This window comes from Blennius ocellaris (genome assembly GCF_963422515.1).
Source record: "Blennius ocellaris genome assembly, chromosome: 2".
In the NCBI taxonomy this organism is placed as follows: Eukaryota; Metazoa; Chordata; class Actinopteri; order Blenniiformes; family Blenniidae; genus Blennius; species Blennius ocellaris.
This window is the reverse complement of record NC_137651.1, coordinates 17,208,432-17,229,138: the sequence shown is the minus strand read 5'-3', so window position 1 is coordinate 17,229,138 and position 20,707 is coordinate 17,208,432. Positions and strand designations below refer to the sequence as shown.

General features: G+C 39.8%; 1 protein-coding gene across 2 annotated transcripts in view; it reads right to left on the bottom strand.

Annotated features, from left to right (window-relative positions):
• The window catches only part of rap1gap2a (RAP1 GTPase activating protein 2a), a 44,715-nt gene that overhangs the window by 22,889 nt on the left and 1,119 nt on the right, over positions 1-20,707 (bottom strand). For both annotated transcript variants that reach the window (XM_080514502.1, XM_080514503.1), the window contains exon 2: positions 560-644. In XM_080514502.1, the coding sequence (XP_080370628.1) occupies positions 560-644 (85 nt within the window). The remainder of the gene's footprint in view (positions 1-559; positions 645-20,707) is intronic.

Below are 20,707 nucleotides of genomic sequence, written 5' to 3'. Positions count from 1 at the left end.
ATGGAGAATCTTACTAGGAGTTGCACAAAGCTGAGATTTCATCCCCATTAAAGTCTTACAGTACATGTCTTTCACGTAATAGTGGAAAATAAAATTCTCAAACAGTGTAATGAGTATTTTTATAAAGCATTACATGGAAGTGTATCTTCAAAGACTGAACATTCATGTGTTACAGCTCATTAAAAACACAGGCTGTCAAGAAAAGGTAAACTGCAGGATGGATTATAAGTGACATAAACAAAGTGACTTAAAACATCGCCAGACACACACGCACGCACACACACACACACACACAAACATTAGCTTTGCTTAAAATGTTGTTATGTAATATGCGTCAGGCTGTGAACAGTTTTTGTGACACTGCAGTTTGTCAGTGTCTCAGAAATGCTTTGCTTGCTAACAGGATTTCTAACCGAGAGGAATCAGAATAGATTTTCGACTTGGCGTAAAGGTCTGGAGGACAAAAAATGTCAATGAAAAAGTCAATAAATTAATATCCATCTAAAATGTGCTAATCCCTCCATTTGTGTGGACATGTGAGCGTGTGCATGTGTCTCACCTTCATGCTGGGTGGTGCTGTGCGGGGCGGCGAGGGGGGGCATTCTCCCAGAGGGACGTTGGAAATGTTCAGCAGCTCTTGTTTCCTGTAGAAAAGAGAACAAAATATAAATTGTTGTGGACATTCATGACCACCGAACTGTTGCGCTTTGATTAAAGGTAATTCATTCTCAGTTATGTGCACAGGTTGATTGGAGTGTTCGTATCTCATTGTTTTGCCGAGAAAACGGCAAAAAAATTACTCTATCCCATTATTCTCAAACATAATTTCATATTGTTACCATTTTAATTTCACATCCATTGGCTATGGAATACAAACATAACTTAAGCCTGGTTAAACTAACCTAAACGTAAATGAACTAAAACCCTTTAACAGTCACGACATCAAATAAGCATTCAAGGACAACTTTACAAAATACCAACAATGCATATCAAAACATTTATAAATACAATTAAAAAGCAATACGTACAGGCTCCCATCTGGGAGTGGGGGGCATAAAAGGAATTTACCCTTCCTGGTCCCCAAACCAGAGATGAACCAACTACTAGTTAAAAGAGACTGTGATTCCTCTAACAGTGAGAATTGACAACAATGTCAAAAACCAAATATCTTACTTATGCCAAACGAAACAAAAATGTATCAATCATTCGAAATCATGAACCTACACTGTTCATAAGATCAACAAAATAAACACACATGAACTAAGCCTAACTTACTAACTCAACAAAAAACAACCAGAGAGAGACCCAGAAGCAAAAATAAACAAATAAGGCAGTTCACTTGAATGGCACTCACTCAAAATACCTACAAGCTTTAAGAACTTAAAAGACACACAAAACACTTTCTAGGATTACTATTGCATCAGTGGGCTGAAACAAACCAGTCTCACGATGGTCTAAACCCAGTTATGAGGGGGTGAACAATCTAAATATCTACATACCTTTAGTGCCTGAATATTAACACATATGACTATATCTGAAATGAGCCCATGCATATTTACTATGGTTCAACTTTCAATGCTTCCAGTGTCAAAAGCATCATTGGCCTGCTGAAGCCCACCAACTATCACACTATGGTCCACGATGAAACAAGAATGTTCAGTCAAATACAGACATACGACTCACTCTGACACAGACGGCTAATACAGAACACAAAACAACCCAAACAATACAAAAGTAATAGCTCGACCGATACATCGTTCTGTCAATACCAACGCATGTAAGTATACAATACAAGTACAAATACACCTATCCAGACAAGTACACACGCGTGTAAACATGTGTCGGGAAACAAAGTGAACAGTTAAAGAGCCAAAGATATTTTTCAGGGCAGTCGTGCGATGCGTACGGGGAGGAGGCATGTTAATTTAAAATTTACCTGAGGATGTCACTCAAAATATCAGCAGTATTATGGTAACAGGATAACATCTTGAGTCAGCTTGATGGTGTTTTTTTTTTTTTACACATCAGCAGGGGAGCGGGGATTCTGCCCACTCTGGGTTTTGTTTTTCATGGTTCAGCTCGGCTACAGTTCCTATTCTGTGGACCACAGCGTCATTTAAGCTGAGACTCTTCAAATCACTAAACTATGAAAGATTTTTTCAAATGGAATGCTTTACAGAGAGGAAACCAAAATATGCACTCAAGTATCAAATGGCTCCTTGTTGTTTTAATGTGCTAAGTGAAGACCCTGGAGGTTGGCAGCCAAAGTTTTTACTTTTTACGAACATGTGTTGCCTTCGGTTTTTTTTATAGTCTCCTAATAATGACACTAGAATTTCTAATTCTGTTTTCAGTCAAATAAATGACTGGTGGTTGTGCTTACTCAATTATATCCATTTGCAATGATGTTTTCTTGCATTGAAATGAAATGTGTTGTATTTCACATGTGATCCATCTATGTTGTTTTACACATTATTGTGTGCCTTGTTAATGTGTATATTAAATTTGCATAAGATATCTGTTTACATGCACCTCCAATTGGCTTTGTGCTTTTCCTCCAAATTACTTGTCCTTTCTTTTTATTTGCCAGACATAAATCTCAGCTAGAGAATCGACCTACGGGTATTATTAAAGTCACTTTGACAGCTCTTGTCTTTCATCCAGCTGCTCACAATATCAATAGGTTGTGAGCATCAATGACACTCATTGACTTCTAGGAAACAAGCTTGGGGAGAGCTTAAAAGAGAAGAAGAAGAGAAAAAAACCTGCTCAATATTAAGTAAAGAGACATTCTGTTCAGCTGCTGTCCATAAAGTTGTCTTACAGGTTTTATGAGGCTCACAGACACCCAAACAAAGATGGAAAAATCAGAGGCAGTGAACACTAAAGTCTCCATCCCAAAAACATGTCAGGTCAAACCCAAAGCGTGCTCAACCCTGTCCGTTTTATTCCTCTGTGTAGACGAAAAGCCCACATAGACCACTTCTTTTCCGTGGGCTCAGCATTCACACAACGCACCACTGTGTCGCCATGTGCAGCTGTCGTGCCCCTGCTCGCAGCTAACCAAGACTTAACAGTGTTTGAATGAGTCTTGAGGCAAATACATATTGAGACAAGACAGAGGACAGAAGAAAAGAGAATGTCTCTGATAGGCATGGTTTATAGTTTGTATTTTTCAGCCTGCAGGTGAGAGGGAGGGCCGTGGGTTTGTGGCACCATCCTGTGAAAAGCAAAAGCTTGTTCACGCCAGAGTTCCTGGCTGTGTCTCTGTAGCTGCTCCTCGTGGACACAGTGACGACACCAAGCTCATTGCCTTCTCCGCTCACACCTGCACACAGTGAGGCTGTTTGCAGAGAGAGATTATGTGTGCCCTGTGAACGAGCGAGGGAAGGATGAGGCGCTGCTGTGGTTGCAGCCCAGACATCGTCTTTGTGTCAATACAACGACAGCTACGTCACTGCAACCGACTCCCACCCGGGAAGGGAGGGCCGGCAGCAGAGAGGAGGCAACCGAGCAATTCAGCGAGTGAGAACACCTAATGGAGAAAGTGAGTCACAGACTAGAAATGTGGAGAGACTATGCAGTAGGGCACTCTGTGGATGGTGCTTGGCTTAAGGGTACCACCAAACATACATATTCAGTCCAGGGCCTGAGTTGGTGAAGCGCAGCAAGTGGTGACTAAGCTTGGAGGTTAGTCTCTTACCTCAAATCTCCTGTCATGGAGTGATACAATCGTTGAAAGCTTTTATTTCTCAAGTATTTCTTTCTTCCCAATGCATTTCCCTCTGGGATTAACAAAGGGTTTCTATTCTATCTGATTGTGAATACAAGGGTAGCACAGACCTGTCTTGTGCTTTCATGTGTCTGTAATTTTTTCAACAGCACATGTCCTTGACATCATGTTCTGTGAAACTACATTAGAACATGTTAACTGAGCCAAACAATGTAAAAACTTTAATACGAACAGTAGGAATTTGTAAGCCTGAAGATGGAAGACGATATGCTTTATGATGTCTCTGTTCTGCTCTCAAGCCTTTGATTTGTAATTGCAAAGAAAAAAGTCAGTGAAAGAATTGAAGCTCGAAGCTAAAAAGAAATTACAAAAAAGAATCTTTCATTTTTGTGACAATTAATTCAAATAAATATCTAGTTTTTGTTGAATAACCTAATAAAGAAGTGTGTGTCTTTGTGTTTAAAAGAAATTATTTGTCTGGATTGTGTATTGAAATTAACTGATGAGTCACCAAATCTTGACCTCGAGCTAGCATCTTATACACATGAATCACTTTAAAAGGGACAAACTGTAACCCTACCTTAACATAGTCTCATCTTTACGACCACTATCACTAATAAAATTTGTTTTATAACCATCACAGCAGACTCAATGGGACCAACAAATCCTTACCTCTCTAAATGTCAGATAACCTCGGCTTTTTATAAGTACTTTGTTGTCATGGTAATGACAATATACACACACAGTTGCAGTTTAGTCAAGTTCAAAAAGAGTTCAGAGTTTAAGTTTGAGTTTGGATGAAGTTGAATTCATAAACAATGTGCATAGAATTAAATTTACCTTCAGACTGTAAAGTGAAAAGTAATTTATCATATTAATAACAATGTATGGCTGAAAGCATCTAATAACAGTCATCTTGTCTCGCTCCATTAATTTTGGTCAAATTTCAAATGTCTTGAGAGCATTTGTGAATGTTTATGTATACTTTTGTTGTTCTTATTGGCTGTGTGGTGTGCAAAATCTATCAAACTATTTTACAGCAAAACTTTCCACCTATTTCATGTTTGGGTCTTTGGACCACCTCATGGAAAAACCAACATACAAATGCTAATTTGATAAATCTGAGCCTCATAGGCTCCCCTAAGATCTCTGCTTGCACCCTGAATGTGTTCACAGACCCCTGGTTGTGCCCACTGGTCCGACAGCTTGATTTTTGGTATTACACTGTCAGTGGAAGTGCAGAACAAAGAACAGATGCTATGTGAGAAATAGAACTTCATTTGTGTCTGAAGTGAATAAAAATACATAACGTGCATACATTAACATGTTGCTAATTAATCTCAAATTATAAGCTTCAAAAGAACTGTATAATACATATTGTCCATATTGTTTGGGAACAGCCTTCACGTTTGGTCAATAGCACAGTTACCTTTCTCAGCCTGCAGATAGCAACCAATGTGCAACCAATGCGTCTGACCACGCCTCATTTTTTCAGACCATCGATGCACAGTTGAGCACAAGTATTTGCTATTTAGGCATGGCAGGCGTTGGACAACTGTTTAAATCTGAAAGTAACACATGCAGCGTTGTACCAAGCAAAAGAGATATTCAATATGCCATAATTATTCGCAACACCAACTGCCACAGGGGATTTAGTTTTGACTCAGCAGTTGACTACTATTACGATGACGGCCAATATAAAATGACTTGTAAAGGTTTTTTGGCAACCATGGACAACTTTCTGTTAATTTAACAGTTAGGCAAGTGGAGGATGATCTCAGAAAGCCATAAAGTAATATAGTGTAACTAATACTAGTGTTTTATTTTTGTTTTCTACAGTTCTAGAGTGAAAGAGTAAAAATAGAAAGAATGTTAATGCCGGGACACATTACCTCTCAGATAACTTTGATTAACGTATTAGGCCTTAATTAGCCTGTTATAATGTCTGATTCAGTATCATTGTTAGGAAAGGCCTGGCGTTTGTAAATCTCAAAGCTTTGTAAATACCCAGACTCTAACTATTTCCCAATAATCAACAGCCAAGGGTTCATTGAGTGCAGTTACCAAGCAATCTGAAAATAAAAATGATTGATACCCATAAAGCAGGATGAGATGACAAGATGATAGCAAAGTGTCTTCAGTTACCCATTTCCTCAGTTTGATACGCAATTAAGAATTGGGAGTTAACAGGAAGAGTTGAGGTCAAGAGAAGATCTGGTAGACCAAGAGATACATCAGAGAAAACTCCAGGAGTACTATAACAGCAAGTCAGAATCCCCTACTTGGTTGAGAAAGGCATCCAGGAAGCTGTGGCCGACTCTGGAGTTGTGGTAAATTGTTGTGTAACACCTGAACAAATAAGAATAATAACATCTCCTGCGGCCCCATTATTAAATGAGGTATATTTGGAGAACAAAGGACTTAGAATTTCATGAAAGAATAACATTTGAACTGTTAATGATGAGCGTGGGTTGATCATGCTTCAGGGTTGTAATGTAGCCAATGGCACAGGAAATGTTTCAGGAGTAGAGAGAAGAATGGATTCAATTTAATTCCAACAGATAGTGGAATCAAACATAACACCATCTGAAAGGAAACTGAAGTTGTAAAGAGGATGACTCATGATGGAATATCCCAAGAGGCGCAAGCTGAAGGTTGTACCATGATGATTACAGTCTATCGGACCTTCCTTGAATATCAGTAGAAGACCTTAAAAGAGCAGTGTTAGCAAGACAGCCAAGGAATCTCCTAAAACTGGAAGACTTAGAAGAAAATGCCTTGAATGCTAAAAAAAAGTGTCTACGAGCTGTGATAGTTGCCAAACGGAGTTCTATAGGAGCTACCTCTTCAGGGTTCCCAAACATGGGCTGTGGAGTGTTTTCCTTTTACCTTTCATGCAAATACTTATCTATTTTGCTGTTCAAACTAAATTTACACAGTCAGTAACACAGGAGCGCGCGCGCGCGCACACACACACACACACACACACACACACACACACACACACACACACACACACACACACACACACACACACACACACACACACACACACACACACACACACACACACACACACACACACACACACACACACACACACACACCAACAGCTCCATTGTGAGCCAATTATGTATAACTAAAGGACACCAAGGCTACAAAGAATGCAAAGGCATGGAAACAAATTGCCAACTTAAAAGTTCAGAAGATGGTCCATGTACTCCACCAACTTAGCCACAGCTTTCTCAAAATAAAGGTGCAAGAACAGAAAGAATTAAATGGGATAAAACATTGTTGACATTTATTAATTGGTTTATGACTCCATGAGGAAATGATTGAATTTACCATAAATATCTTTAAGAGTACATTTCTACTCAAACCTTCACTTCTGGTTTAGATGAAGTCAGCATCTGGACTATGGAGCGAAACATAAGGTCAATTTGCATTCAGTCTGGCTCCGAGCCTGTGCAGACAACATGATGTAGAAATGTCACAGCCTGCCAAAGGCCACTGACTGCCATACAACTACATTAGTTCATTAAATACTGGCTAGCAGGCCCATATGGCAACTACGTTAGACCGTGTGGATATCTTCTGGTTTCAAAGAACAATGAAGGAAATGCATTTTACCCACAAATCTTCAAAAGAGTTTGTGTTGCTCGGTGAATTTTGAAGGGTGGTAATGTAACTCAAGCCTGTGTCACCTCAAGCCAAGATTAATTTGTTGTAAACTCAAAGATGGTACAGATCATGTTCCGCATTTGCATCCAAACTATTACAAGTTGAATCCTTGTTGCATGTCTGTAATCCCCCTTGCGTTTGTCTGCTGCTAATCGTCGATGATTCAACACTAATTACTTCTTCACAGTCATCTGGTTTATGAAACGATGCTGGCATAGTGTGTGTGTGTTTGTGAGAAGAGAGAAAGATGAACGAGGGGGGGACGATTATACTTCTCTCTTATTTCCTATATTGATCAGACCAGTGAGATAACTTTTACATGACAAGGCAGGCTGGGACAGGCCCGAGATTCAGAGCTGAATAGAATGTGTGAGAGAGTGACATCTCTGTTTTACACACCTCTGCATGAACGACTGATCCCAGAGGATGAGATAAGGGAGGTGAAAACGGGAAATCGGGGTGACGGAAGGCACAGAGATGATAAAAATACAGGACAGAGATGGAAGAAGGAGGTGACAGAGAGCGTAAAGGAGCCGCTCCCAGGGACTCACAGTGTAGTCCTGTTTCAAGTACGTCTCAATATTTGCTATGAAACTCAATGGGAAGTCTGATCTGCAGGCTGATTGGTCAATTAAACATCTCATGGTTTCTGTAATTGAATAAATCTATGAGTAATTGGAGACAAAGGAAAAGAGTAGGAGAGCGCCGTGCACAGCGGACACATGACACCCTACAGGGGAGGGGTCGTTTGCAACAGACCTGATTTGTATTAAAAGAGACTGACAATAAAAACATTACAGTAAACTGCACAGCAACATCCTCTGCAGTGTCACACATTAGATTTGACAGCTAAACCTCAAATGAAATGGTTGAAGAGAATGATGTTACCAAACACATGCTGGGAGGTGAAATTAAATTGCACAGACAAAAATAGTATGGTTCATTTTGTCCAAATTCTCTTAAACATTAGCTAAATATTGTCCGGTCTTGACCTGGCAGTCATAAACACCCGCTCATAAATAGCCATTTACAATGAAAGACACATCCCGGGACCTTTACCAGCCTTTAACCAATTTCATTTACAACCACTTCATCTTTCTGTCCTTCCTCTATTTCCCCCTGAAGCCATCGACTGTGACAAAGTCAGAAGACGTGGCTTCAGAAATGAGTGGCAAGAAATGGATGTACGAGTCAGTCAGCTGTTCAACAGGAGCGCGCAGGCATCCAAGATATGTGGCAAGGTCAGGAGAGCAAAAATTAGGAGGCAACTGCAGTCCAAGTTGGCGGCTATTTCCTGTGGGAACATCGGGCCTCGCCCCCTCTTTCTTTACTGCAGTAAGAATAGATACAAAGTGGACAGTAGGCAGAAGATTAGAGCGTCCGCCCAGACAACCTGAAATGTTACACACATGTCAAAGAGGAAGCGACAGCAAGGACAGTGTGCCTCTGGTGAAAAGAGACATTTAAACACTGTATCGCTAAGTTAATATATAACTTTGTGGGAAAATAATGGGCTTGTAGTAAGCAACCAGGAAAACAAGGTCTTATAGATAAACAAAAAAAATGGCTGTTCTTTCTGTGACAAAATAGAATAATAAATACATTTAGTGTTTGTATGTGGACCTGTGTGTGTATATTCCACGTTATTCGCAGGTGAAAATCCACTCCAGACCCTATTATATCACATTATACAATGGCACAGTGGCACAGGCACATGAAGTCACTCTTTGTCATTATCACCCTAACAACTTATTTATGTGTCGGAGAGGCTGAAACCGGAGTTAACAAGCACAAAGAGTTGCACAGACAAAATGTTCTCCATGACATTAAATCACTGCAAAAGTGTTTCGACTTTGTTCACCTCTCATTTCACAGACATTAATTAGTTCTACATAGTTTTCTTTAGAAACTCTTCTTCTTTTGGAAAACAATCTTCACATCAGATTAGCAACAACAACAAAAACTGTGTGCTGACTGTTAACCAGTTGTCAGTAAAGTGAATAAATTCCCCTTTGTATTTCTCCATGGTTAATTCAACTCTCTCAATGCTTTGTTAACTACAATCACAGTATATATGTTTAAACGGCAGTATGAAACACTTTTATGAGTATTGCTTGTGTAGAATATCTATAATATATATCTATATTAAAAAAAGAACATTTCTGACCACACATTCTCTGTATACTTTTTGCCTCTTTGTTATGGGAAAACAGCCGTTATATTTCATTAAAACAGCCGTGTGGTGCATTAGATCTAACTCATTGAAGGCTGCACATGAAACTAGTGCAAGTTTTACACTTAGAAATATGCATAACATGCTCAAAAAGCCATATTAAGCAAATATTGCCTACCTTATTTACAGCAGTACTCCATAGTGTAGAGGATACAGCAATATAATATTGAAATCTTTAAAAGAAAATTAGTGACAAATAAATTTTATGAAGATACATTTTTTGCTATCAATAAGAAAAATAGGTGTGGTTTTTAATGGCGTTATCATTGCATACACAATGCACTGCATCTTAAATGTCCTCAAAACCACCTTCAGGTTGAAAAGTGTCCTCCTGAAGGCTTAAAGTGAGTACAACTGATTGTCTTATGATTACTGGACAAGTTGATGCCTGATCAGACCCGTTTTAAGACCTCAACATACATTTTTAAGTCATTTCATACAGTTAATTGTTTTTCATAACCACTTGTCACAAAGATTGTTTCTTTCATGGCTGTTGCACCTTTTTCTGCCTTATCGTCAGTGTGAATGCCACAGAAGTTGAATGGGGGAGGCTCAATGTCATTCCACCATCTTTGTTGCCCCCCACTCTGCAAGCAACAGAGGTACAAAAAGAGGCATGATAGCAGCTACCTGTATAAACGGTGAGATGACACATGCACTCAATACAATTTCATATCGATCAGAGTCATTGCATCGATGCTCATTGATTTCCTGAACACTTACTGGACTATAATGAACTTTACCACAACCTGGAACCATTCCTAACTTTAATCTAACAAATTTCAATGTGATTCTTCACTTTAACGCAATGGTAACAAAAGTCCCTTTATTATGGGTCAGCAGGGTTCAACTGTTAACATACATAATACATTACCAATAACCTCAACCTTAACCATCACACCTAATTAACCTTGACCCCAACTCTAAAAGGGTTACAATGTCGTTTTATGATAGCAATTAGATGAAAGTTAAAGTGTTGAAAAACATGGATCATTTTGTCAGGTCCACTATTGTTCGGTGCATCCGACAAGAGTGGTGAGCTCTAACGTTGATTCAAAACACACAGACACACATGGGCTGAACATCTAACACGTTTCTCGTGCGAGAAGCTGCCTCACTGTGGAAAATCACACATCGGGTGCTGTTTGCTAGATTCTGTGTAAAAATTGCCGGTGTCAATGGGGGAACTCAATACAGCACTGTTGTGGAATCTCTGTGTGAAATGGGATATAATTAGCTCATAAAGCTGGAAGTAAACTCAACCCAAAGAAATGAAGAGAAAGGGGTTTAATTTTTAACTTTCAGTAAAAGCACCGCACATAACCAGAGGTATTAGGGGCATTTATCAAGTATTTGTTCCTGTGGTCTGTTTTTCTCTTTCTCCCTGTGTTTTTGGTGCTCTCCCCTCCACTTTTAGACCTCTCCTCTCCCGCCCACTTCTCCTCTCCGAGGTATTTCTGTAATTAATCTAAGCGTTGGGCTAAACTGACACCAGTGAAGGTCTCGCCCTCTCCAAGTACATAGTCCCACCCAGGGAAACTATGACTGTGTGCGTCATTTCATTCCTCCCAAGGAAAAGCAGGTTAATTATACTGCAGCAAGTTTGTTACCCCTACACAGTTATGGCTCACTGTCACCGCACTGAGTACCTACAAAATGTTGTGGCCAAAATTATCGACCTAAATACTGACATTTCATACTAAATGACCGGCATCGTGGACATACAAACAGCAGGCACTAGTAAAAGGTTACATACTGCAGCGTTTGTCTTACCTTTGAAATGCCTGTGTTGTTTTCTGTCTCGCTGCACGATCAGTGCCAGGAGACCTCTGATGGACATTTATGTGTATTTACCTCGATGCAGCAGACACTGATAAAGGCCACCAGATCATGTTTATGCCTTTTGTCTTTTGTTGTGCTTCACGCAGTTAATTAGCCCACATTCTTCCATTGTGTGGAAAGCAACACTGACACTGATACCAAATATGCAGTAGAGAGACTGTATGGTTTTAGTGAGTGCATTAACCTTCAGATCCGGACTTCAATGGGGAAATTCCAACAAATGACATTTCCTGTGAATATAAAGGTTGACAAGATATCTGAGGAATGCTCCTTTTAATTACCGGTACTTCCTCTGACACAATGCAAACGTTTTCCTGCAGTTTTATCTTCTTTCTCACTTCAGCAGTCAGGAGTTCATGGAATGGAAGTTATCCAGTCTTTCACAAGTCACCATCACCCAGCCAGTACAGAGAGATGTACAATCACCAACACACTCCCTCACACATTCAGGAAATTAAGACTCATCACAAAGGCAAACATGAATTTGGACTGTGAGAAGAAGTGGAGTTCCCAGGGAAAACCTTGAAATCACAGGAAGAATATGCACATCGGGACATCCACTTAGAAATGTTCATAGTAAATATTGAGAAAATATTTTAGGAGTGTTTAAAATCATTGGATGTCATACACAACTGAAATAGTCAACACTCACTGAGCAGTTACGAAGTTGAAGCTTGTCCAAATCTGTATTAAAAATTTTTTTTAATTGTGCACAACTTTGAAGTTTCATTTTGAAATACTTTATAAGAAAGTTATCATGTCTCCGCTTATTTTACATGAATTGTGCATGTGTTATTTAAATATGAAATATATCTATGAGAGCTACAAATGCCAAAATATAGGTACTGATAAAAATGGGTCCATTTGGATTCAACTCATCTTCTCAAATTCAAAAGTTTAGATTTAATCATAGGAAGGTTTTTGTCCTCTGTAGATGCCCCGCATTGCCATACTCTCTACCATATCAGTTGAAACGCCATGAATCCTATTTGTTTCTAGGAGCCCCCTTTCTCTATATCCCACACTATTCCCACACAATCTTTCTGACTCGAGTGAATGAAAAATAAAACTGAGTTAAGCATCTGTCAGACGACACTGAATGCCTCTTTTCTCGACTCCAGCCCGTCAGACTACTTGATAACCACAACCACAGCAGAAAGGTCCTGAAGAACAGGAGAGCGATATGAAGACAGAGAGACAGAGAGTTAATGGACGTCAGGCCATCGCTGAAAGAGAGAATGCCATGGAGCAAGGAATGGAGAAAGAGAGGATAAATGAATCTCTGTGGACTAAAAATAGCTCTCAATCCAGTGTATAGAGCTGGGTAAATAGGCCTGTCTATGGGTGGGTCTCTGGGCACTTGTTAGAGACAATACCGTCTCATCCATTACACTCTGACACAGGGTTGTCTGTCAGTCAGCAAACGTGATGAAATGTGGGCGTGTTTGTGCACATTTGTGTGCGAGGTCATTCAAGCATGCGCTGTCAGCTGTTGGTCAAAAAAAAAGAATGAAAACACATGAAAGAAACAAAGAGAGGGTTTAAAAGGGAGCAACTGAGGGGAGAGAGGAAAGGCATTAGAGGAAGCAAGAATGGAAATACGAGTGAGTCAGTGAATAATAGTGGTTGTGTTTAAGAGTGGGCGGGCAGGCTGAGGAAAAACTGTGCAAGGTGGTCAAGAAAAGCAACAGGACTGAACTTTAAAATACGAACTTCCCCTCTCAAAGAAATGTTTTTTTTTCTGTAATTTGCTAAGACTCACCAACCGGTCACTTTAAATACGTCTTTTGGGAGGGAAAAAAAAGATTCCTTTCAATAGTGTTTTTCTCTTTACACAGAGTTACATTTAAAAAATCTCGAGGTGTCTGAAATGTGAATTTGGGAAGAAAATAGACGTTTTATCTTATTCAGTTGAGTAAACAGTAACTGGGTTATCATCAGGTTACTGTGAGAGAAAAAGGACCTTTTCTTTTTGGAACCAAAATCAATGCAAAACAAGGACATTTTAAAGTTTGTTTGATGTTTAATGTTACTCATAATATTGAAACTAGGCATTGTAGCTGCTTTGTGGTTGCACTGATGACTGTAAGGCAAACAATGATCAGTTTTGATATAAGACATGAGTCTGTCTAACTTGCTTCTCAAACCAAAGCAAAGAAGCTTGTAATATGTCATGTCATATCATTTGCCTGTGCAGGCCTGGAGAAGATATGTGACACATGCTGAACCTGGTACTGACAACAGCTGAACCAACTGTTGTTGGTTCTCATCTGTTTGGAGTGACTTGCAGCTTCTCGTTGGTTCGCCGGGCTCTTATCATAGACAGACTGAAAATAAACATTTGCGACGAGCTATAAGTTTTTCTCCAGTGCCAAAATGTAACAACTGTGAAACGACCTTTAAAAATGTCCCAGATATTTAACCATATTTAAACTTAAAAGCATCTATGTAGCACGGGACGAAAAGTAAGAGTCTTACTTTTAATGCGTTCAAATAGCGATATTCTGCCCAAAATTCTGACCCGAGACAAAACATGAGATGAAGGAATGCAATGTAGTTAAAAGTCTCTGAAAGAAATGTCTAATGGAAAACTCTCACCTGCGTAATGACCCATCTCCTGCATTGGCAAGCCTAAATCTATGTGACTGAAAGGAACTCAGAAAAGTCATCCACCAGTCTAGAAAGTATGAAAATATCACAGTAATTTTAATTATATTAAAAAAAAAACTTTAAATATCCTATGCAATATCCTCAAGTATGAACATGAAAAAATGGCACTTAGCAAGTGTGCAGTTACACACAAAAGACACTCGGCTATGTGAATGAAAGCTGTTTAAAAACCAGTTTTGCAATTTAGGTTATATTCAGACTTAATCAAAGTGCTGCCACACAAATGTAGGGGGAGGGTGCAAATGCCTATTCACCGTGTGTACTAGAGAGTGTTGCCTGCTGAGCCACAGAGTCACTGGCTGAGCCTGTGTGTCTGAGGAACCCAGCAGGTTATTTAGCTGTGACCAGCTGTTGGTGTAATTTCCTCTGTCAGCTGCTCAGTCCCAAGCATTTCAACCGGCGCACGGCCACTGCAGGACACGGTTACATCAACCCCCCCTGAGCCAAACTGAGAGGCACATGTGACTGCGCTGGCTCCCTGTAAACAATAGAACCGTTCTTGAGTGGACCGCCGCTCGATTCATTGAGTCTCACCATTTAGATTCCTGTCGTCCATGTCAAGGACCCTCCAGCAGACATATCGGACCACTAAGAACTGTTTGATGAGATTTTGTCCTAAGAGACAATGATTGTTGAGACACTTGTGTAACAGTCAAATCAAATTAATCTGTCTGGTCGCTGGGGAAATTTGCATTTGAAGGAACAAAAACAAAATAAATCATAAAACTGTGACGATCAGAGGAAACCAAGACTGTAACAAATTATAGTAGAAGAAAAACAGCAGAGAGGGCAACACAAATAACACATATTTGATGTGGCATAAAGGATGTGTGTTGAGAAACATAAAGGGAATAAGAGGTTAGTTTGAGTGTGATTATCCAAAGTACAGTGTGCCTTTCTTTCTTTCTTTCTTGCTTTATTTCTTATATAGTATGAAATCGTTTAGGAGAATAGAATAGAATAGAATAGAATAGAACAGATGAGAACAACATCCTGATCAGTAATATTGGTCAGTGTAGCATCGTCGCTATCTTTTTAATCAATGTTGATGTCCTTAGTTTTTGCCACATTTGGCGAGACGAAGGACTTAGGGACTTGTCACATCATGACACTCGGTCCTCCTCCACAGGCCAGCGGTCCTCTTCCACCCAATCTGTGCAATCTGCGCTGACGAACATCCGAATCATCGGCACATTCTATTGTATGTCTGTTCCTATTTCTGCTTTGACACTTGTTCTATTAAAAAATGTATTGAAGTTGAGAAAGACCTTGTCGGAATTGTGATGAAGAATTTGTTTTAAAAGTAGACTGTGTCTAGTCAGTCTGTTGGCAGAAGGAACAAACCACACACAGAGGAGACATGTCCAAAGGGATTAACTGTTTGACGTGTATTTATTTTGAGGATTACACGTTATATCAAACAAGTTATTCAAGGAACTTATGAACCTGTCTGTTAGCCTTCTTACCTACATGTGATCTGGCTCTGGCTGTATTAATGTCGGTTTAAATAATATTACAATTTGACTAAGTTTGAATCTTCGCCCTGTGCCTGAGTAGGTTTTCATTGGATGCAAAGACCTGCATCCTCAATTGATTGGTGTGCCGAAACTAATTGAAAGTAAATGAACAATAAGTGCATTTATTCTGTCAGTTTTTGACTCAAAGCTGCGTCTGACTGGTGACCTATTACACCCACTGTTGATAGAAATAGGCTCCAGCGCTTGCCTGATAAATATCATTACAAACAAAGAACTTTTTGTTCTGTCGTGTTGAGTCAGACAGAAAATATCAATGCCAATGTCATGTTTGTACTACAAATATAAAGCTGGAGTCAGCAGTCTGTTTCAGCAAACAGATGTGAAACAGAAGGGGAAAGGGCTCTAAATCTCTTTCCTTGTAACCGTGGGTTTGTGCGAAGCTAAACAAACCAACCGATCGACTGGTCAGATATGACACAACTGAATTGTGCATGATCAGTCCACTTAATGGCGTTTACCAGCTGTTATCACTCCCATGATAATGCTCCAGACTCTGCAAACTGCACCTGATTTTCACTTCATTTATTATCAGAATTGGCACCTTTAAATCTTGTCTTTTTGTGGCAGATGTACTTTCAACCAGGCTACTACTGCAGTGTGGTAATATTCTAATCCTTGCTTCACTCACAGTGACGTATACTGGTCTGAAAACTTCTCATTTGTGAGATCTGAATTTTGTGGGTTTAAAAAACATATGAGCCTAATGTGAAGTACATTGAACAAACGCTATGTAATTCTTGACAGATTCACACTGTAGATCATAAAAAGGATCATGTTCATGGTTCCCACAAGTCATCATAATATCCTAAGATGAATAAACTACAACTGCATCAGTTTCATCTGCAACACGACATCTGTCGTGTTGCATCTTTTTGATGTCTCCAGTTCTAATTACCTAATAAATACTTCTTTAAAACAGTGCTTCATGAAGTAACATCCACTTAAAATGTTCTTAGATTTTCCTGTTAGGAAAATAAAAAACAGAAACTCCAGAAGCACGAAATGCTTTCAGCCACTGCAAGCGGAAAGCATGTGGCTGATTATTCATCATGGGATGGTTGAGAGAGGTGTTGGGCTGTGTGCAAAGACTAGAAGACAGAGGAATGTCACTTAAAAAACATGCGTTCAACATAATTTGAAGTGAGAATGAGAAGGGACAGATTGTTTTAAAGAGTAGCTTACAATTGAAATGCTTTGTGGTTTGCTCAAATCTGCACAGAAACAGTTCAAGGTCTGAATTTAAACATTTAATATTCATAGAATTTGATCACAAACTAAGTTTCATGAAGCGTTTCTTTGCTGTAAAATTGCTTCTTTGCAATAAATCTAATAAGACTTGAAATGCTGACATTAATCTTTTAAATGGTGCCACATTTATAAAGAACATGCATTTGTGGGATGAGCAGCCAAGATGAGTGTGGGTTGCACCTGGTAGCAATTTGACAAATCTTCTCTGCTTTTGCAAACAGCTTTTCTTTGCCGATTTATTTGAAGTTGCTTGCAAAATTGGATGATCGTGGTCTGAGGAAACAAGACACATTTGACCGACTGGAGGAAATCTCAATGCTGAGAGACGTCGATGTGAAATTTTGCCACCATTGTCAATTCCATTTCTCCACAGTGAGACCAAACTCTATCCTCCGCGATGACGAGGGTGTCGCCTACAGAGTGCGGCTCAGCAGAGACGACCTCCGCAAACTCGGAGCGGTGAAGATGGAATGACCTGCCAGCAGCAACCGACGTTAACCCCATTAAACATTTGTGAGTGCAGCTCAGACCTGCTCCTCACACAACAGCGAGCAACACAACTTCCTTGGCTTAATCGCGACAAATGCAGGTTTAACAATGTGATGCCCAGAGCAGCGTGAGCAGGCAGGCGACCAGAGTTGGCTCACCAGTTATGAAGGGTGCCGGGATTTCCCTGTAGCGTAGACAGAGCATGCTAATAATGGAGCACCGAGCCTCACACAGGACTCAAAACTCTTGATTTATTTATTTGAACACAACATAAAACACAGCCATGTGTGAGCAGCCCCAACGTCCTCCTCACTCACGGTACCACACAATTACAACACAAACTGGACTGAGTAGGCCAATAACAATGGGTGATGAAACAACGACAGAAATGCAAAACAAAAAGTTATAATGACACTAAACCTAAAGACAAATTCCAGAGATGTAACGTCCCATAACCATTTGTACTGTACCCATCAAGACACCACAGCTGCTGCTACAATATAACTATATTGAAGTTTACTAAACCTATCAACTCTTAAAATGGAATGCCCAATTAATTTTACTGCAAATGATAATACCAATATAAGTGGAGGAGTCTACCGTTATGGATCTTTTGTAAAGATTGTACAAAATTGTAGTTATAATGGTTGCAAAGAACAATATTATAACAATCACTTGTGTACAGAGGTCATACATTTGTTAACGTTTATTAAATCTGACGAGTGATATTAAAACTGCCTCTGGGAGCATTTCCAAGCCTTCCACTTTCCCAGTGGGAATCTCTCAGTTTAACTGCATTCATATGAGGTTTTGCTTTCACAACGCAGGACCTCTTTCACCTTTTCCACAAGAATACCCAATTTTAAATGTTAAAAAAGTAAATCGATAATCTAGTTGTAAAATAAGGGGCACAGATGGTCTCATTTTCTCACTAAATTAATTCATAGTATGCTTCATTTCTACTCAAAATATCAAGAGGGATCTTGGATCAGAGCATCTGGGATGGCCAAAACACAGAGTGTAAACAGAAAAACCCATGCTGTGATTACGGATTAGGTCTACAAAACACTTATAAATGGGTCTGTCACTCACACACACACACACACACACACACACACACACACACACACACACACACACACACACACACACACACACACACACACACACACACACACACACACACACACACACACACACACACACACACACACACACACACACACACACACACCGCACAGACCAGTGGCATCACACAACATTGAACTGACAGGCAAACCATAAGCACTTTAACAAGTGTTAGCGTCTCTACACACCACACACTGTCATGATAAATATAAAAAGCACGGTACACTCAAAGACACAAGCAAACAAAACAAGTCTGCAGCTGAAGATAAATGAGCAATGGATGACTTTAATGCACAAACAGTAATCCAAACATCCACATACGAGCTGCAAATCCCAGACTGTTCGACTTAATGGAGGGCAAATGCAGAGTATGGCTCTATCAGTTGAGATAAAGATGAAGGAACACATACAAGTTGCATTTTCGTGTAAGTTCCATCCATTAAAGCGAGCCAGAAAACTGGGAACAAAGGGAGGAAATCACATTTTTAAATTCATTTCTGCAAAGTCAGGTTCCCTCAAACCCACTGAAATGCTTTTTTTTCCTGGAGTCTATACATCTTTGCCTATCATTATGTTGTTAAGAATGCTCGATTCTAATAACACCAATCAGTCTGTCATACTTTTCCATGTATTTACAGAGTGACTCTGCTTTAGGAACATAAAACATCCTTTCACAAAGTATGGTCTACGGTTGAAAGCAGCATTAAAGGTCTGAAAGAAAACAATCATGCACACAATATCCATCACTCGGAAAACAACACCTCAAAATTGTCAACAATTGTGCCAGAATGATTAGACGGTACAGGAGCCACACAGACAGCAGATACAGCAGTGCCACAATGCTGTCGCAGTGTTTAATAGTGTTAATGCTTTCTGCAAGATTGTACTTTTGTCATTTGACAAAGGGAATTATGAATGCACAAAATCAAGACATCCACAAAAATAAACAAATTATATTTTTTCATCTGGGCAATATTAAAACACTCCGAAGGAGTGTTATAGCTTCGAGACATGACTGCATTTATCTTGAGGTTAGAAATGATCTATTGAGGCCTCTGTGACCTTGCAGCAGTTGCAATTACATTCGTCCACCTTGTTGCAGCGAAGTATGTTTCGCTCAATGCAAACCACTTATGATATGCTGGGAAAACACCGGGGTGTTTCTTTGAGAATATGTGCAATTGAAGCCATATCAACTTAAATAATGAAGATTACGCTTCTTAAACACTGAAGATAATTGAGGTCACATGGTTTTAAGGCCGTTATTGATTTCAGTGGGCAACATTTCCTGTTCATATTCATAACCCGACAATAGACATTTTGCTTTCAGGGGAAACAGAGTGGAGAGCAATTTATGACACTCAATTTGCATGTTTGCTGATCAAGCCACATCTCCTGGGGTTAATTTTAAACCATCTGAAACTAGATTACACACACAAACCGACGTAGAGGTCACGTAAACTTATCAGCATTTGCAAAATGAATTACAGCCTATTTTGAAGCAGCCTATTTTGGGCCACGCTATTAGAACAAAGTTTCAAAGTGCTTTTAGAGGCACACGCACGCACACACGCCTGCACGCACACACGCCTGCACGCACACACAGGTGTGTGTGTGTGTGTGTGGTGAGTGTACAGGAAGCCAACAGAAAATACATACAAGTTAGTGAAAAATTCCTTGATGGTATGAAAACACAGGTAAGAGTGGTGTGTCTGTTAGTTGGGGGGGGGGGGGGGGGGGGGGGGGGGGGGGGGGGTTTGAACTCTGCCAACATCACACACAGGTGTAATATTCCCAGGAGTCTTATTGACCACTCTGGGTTGTTTTGGCAGTGAGATGATCTGGTTCAGGTGAAGCAGCAGTTGTAGAAGATAACAGGTATTAAAGTATGAGCCCTGTTCTATCCGCACAATGCTACAATGTGCTTGCATTATGTGAATGTGACTGAGGGGTCATGTAATTCCCCTCAGCTTCAGATGTGACTGCAAATCTGCTCTTTCTTGCCGCTTATGTTACGTTGCACTCACATATTCACCAGAAAACAAATGTGTTGCCAGATATGACAATGAACAAAAGTCCAAACAGAGAGATTAACATGTGTGCAATAATGATGTCATGTGCAGTAAAAAAGCCACTTCATATAAA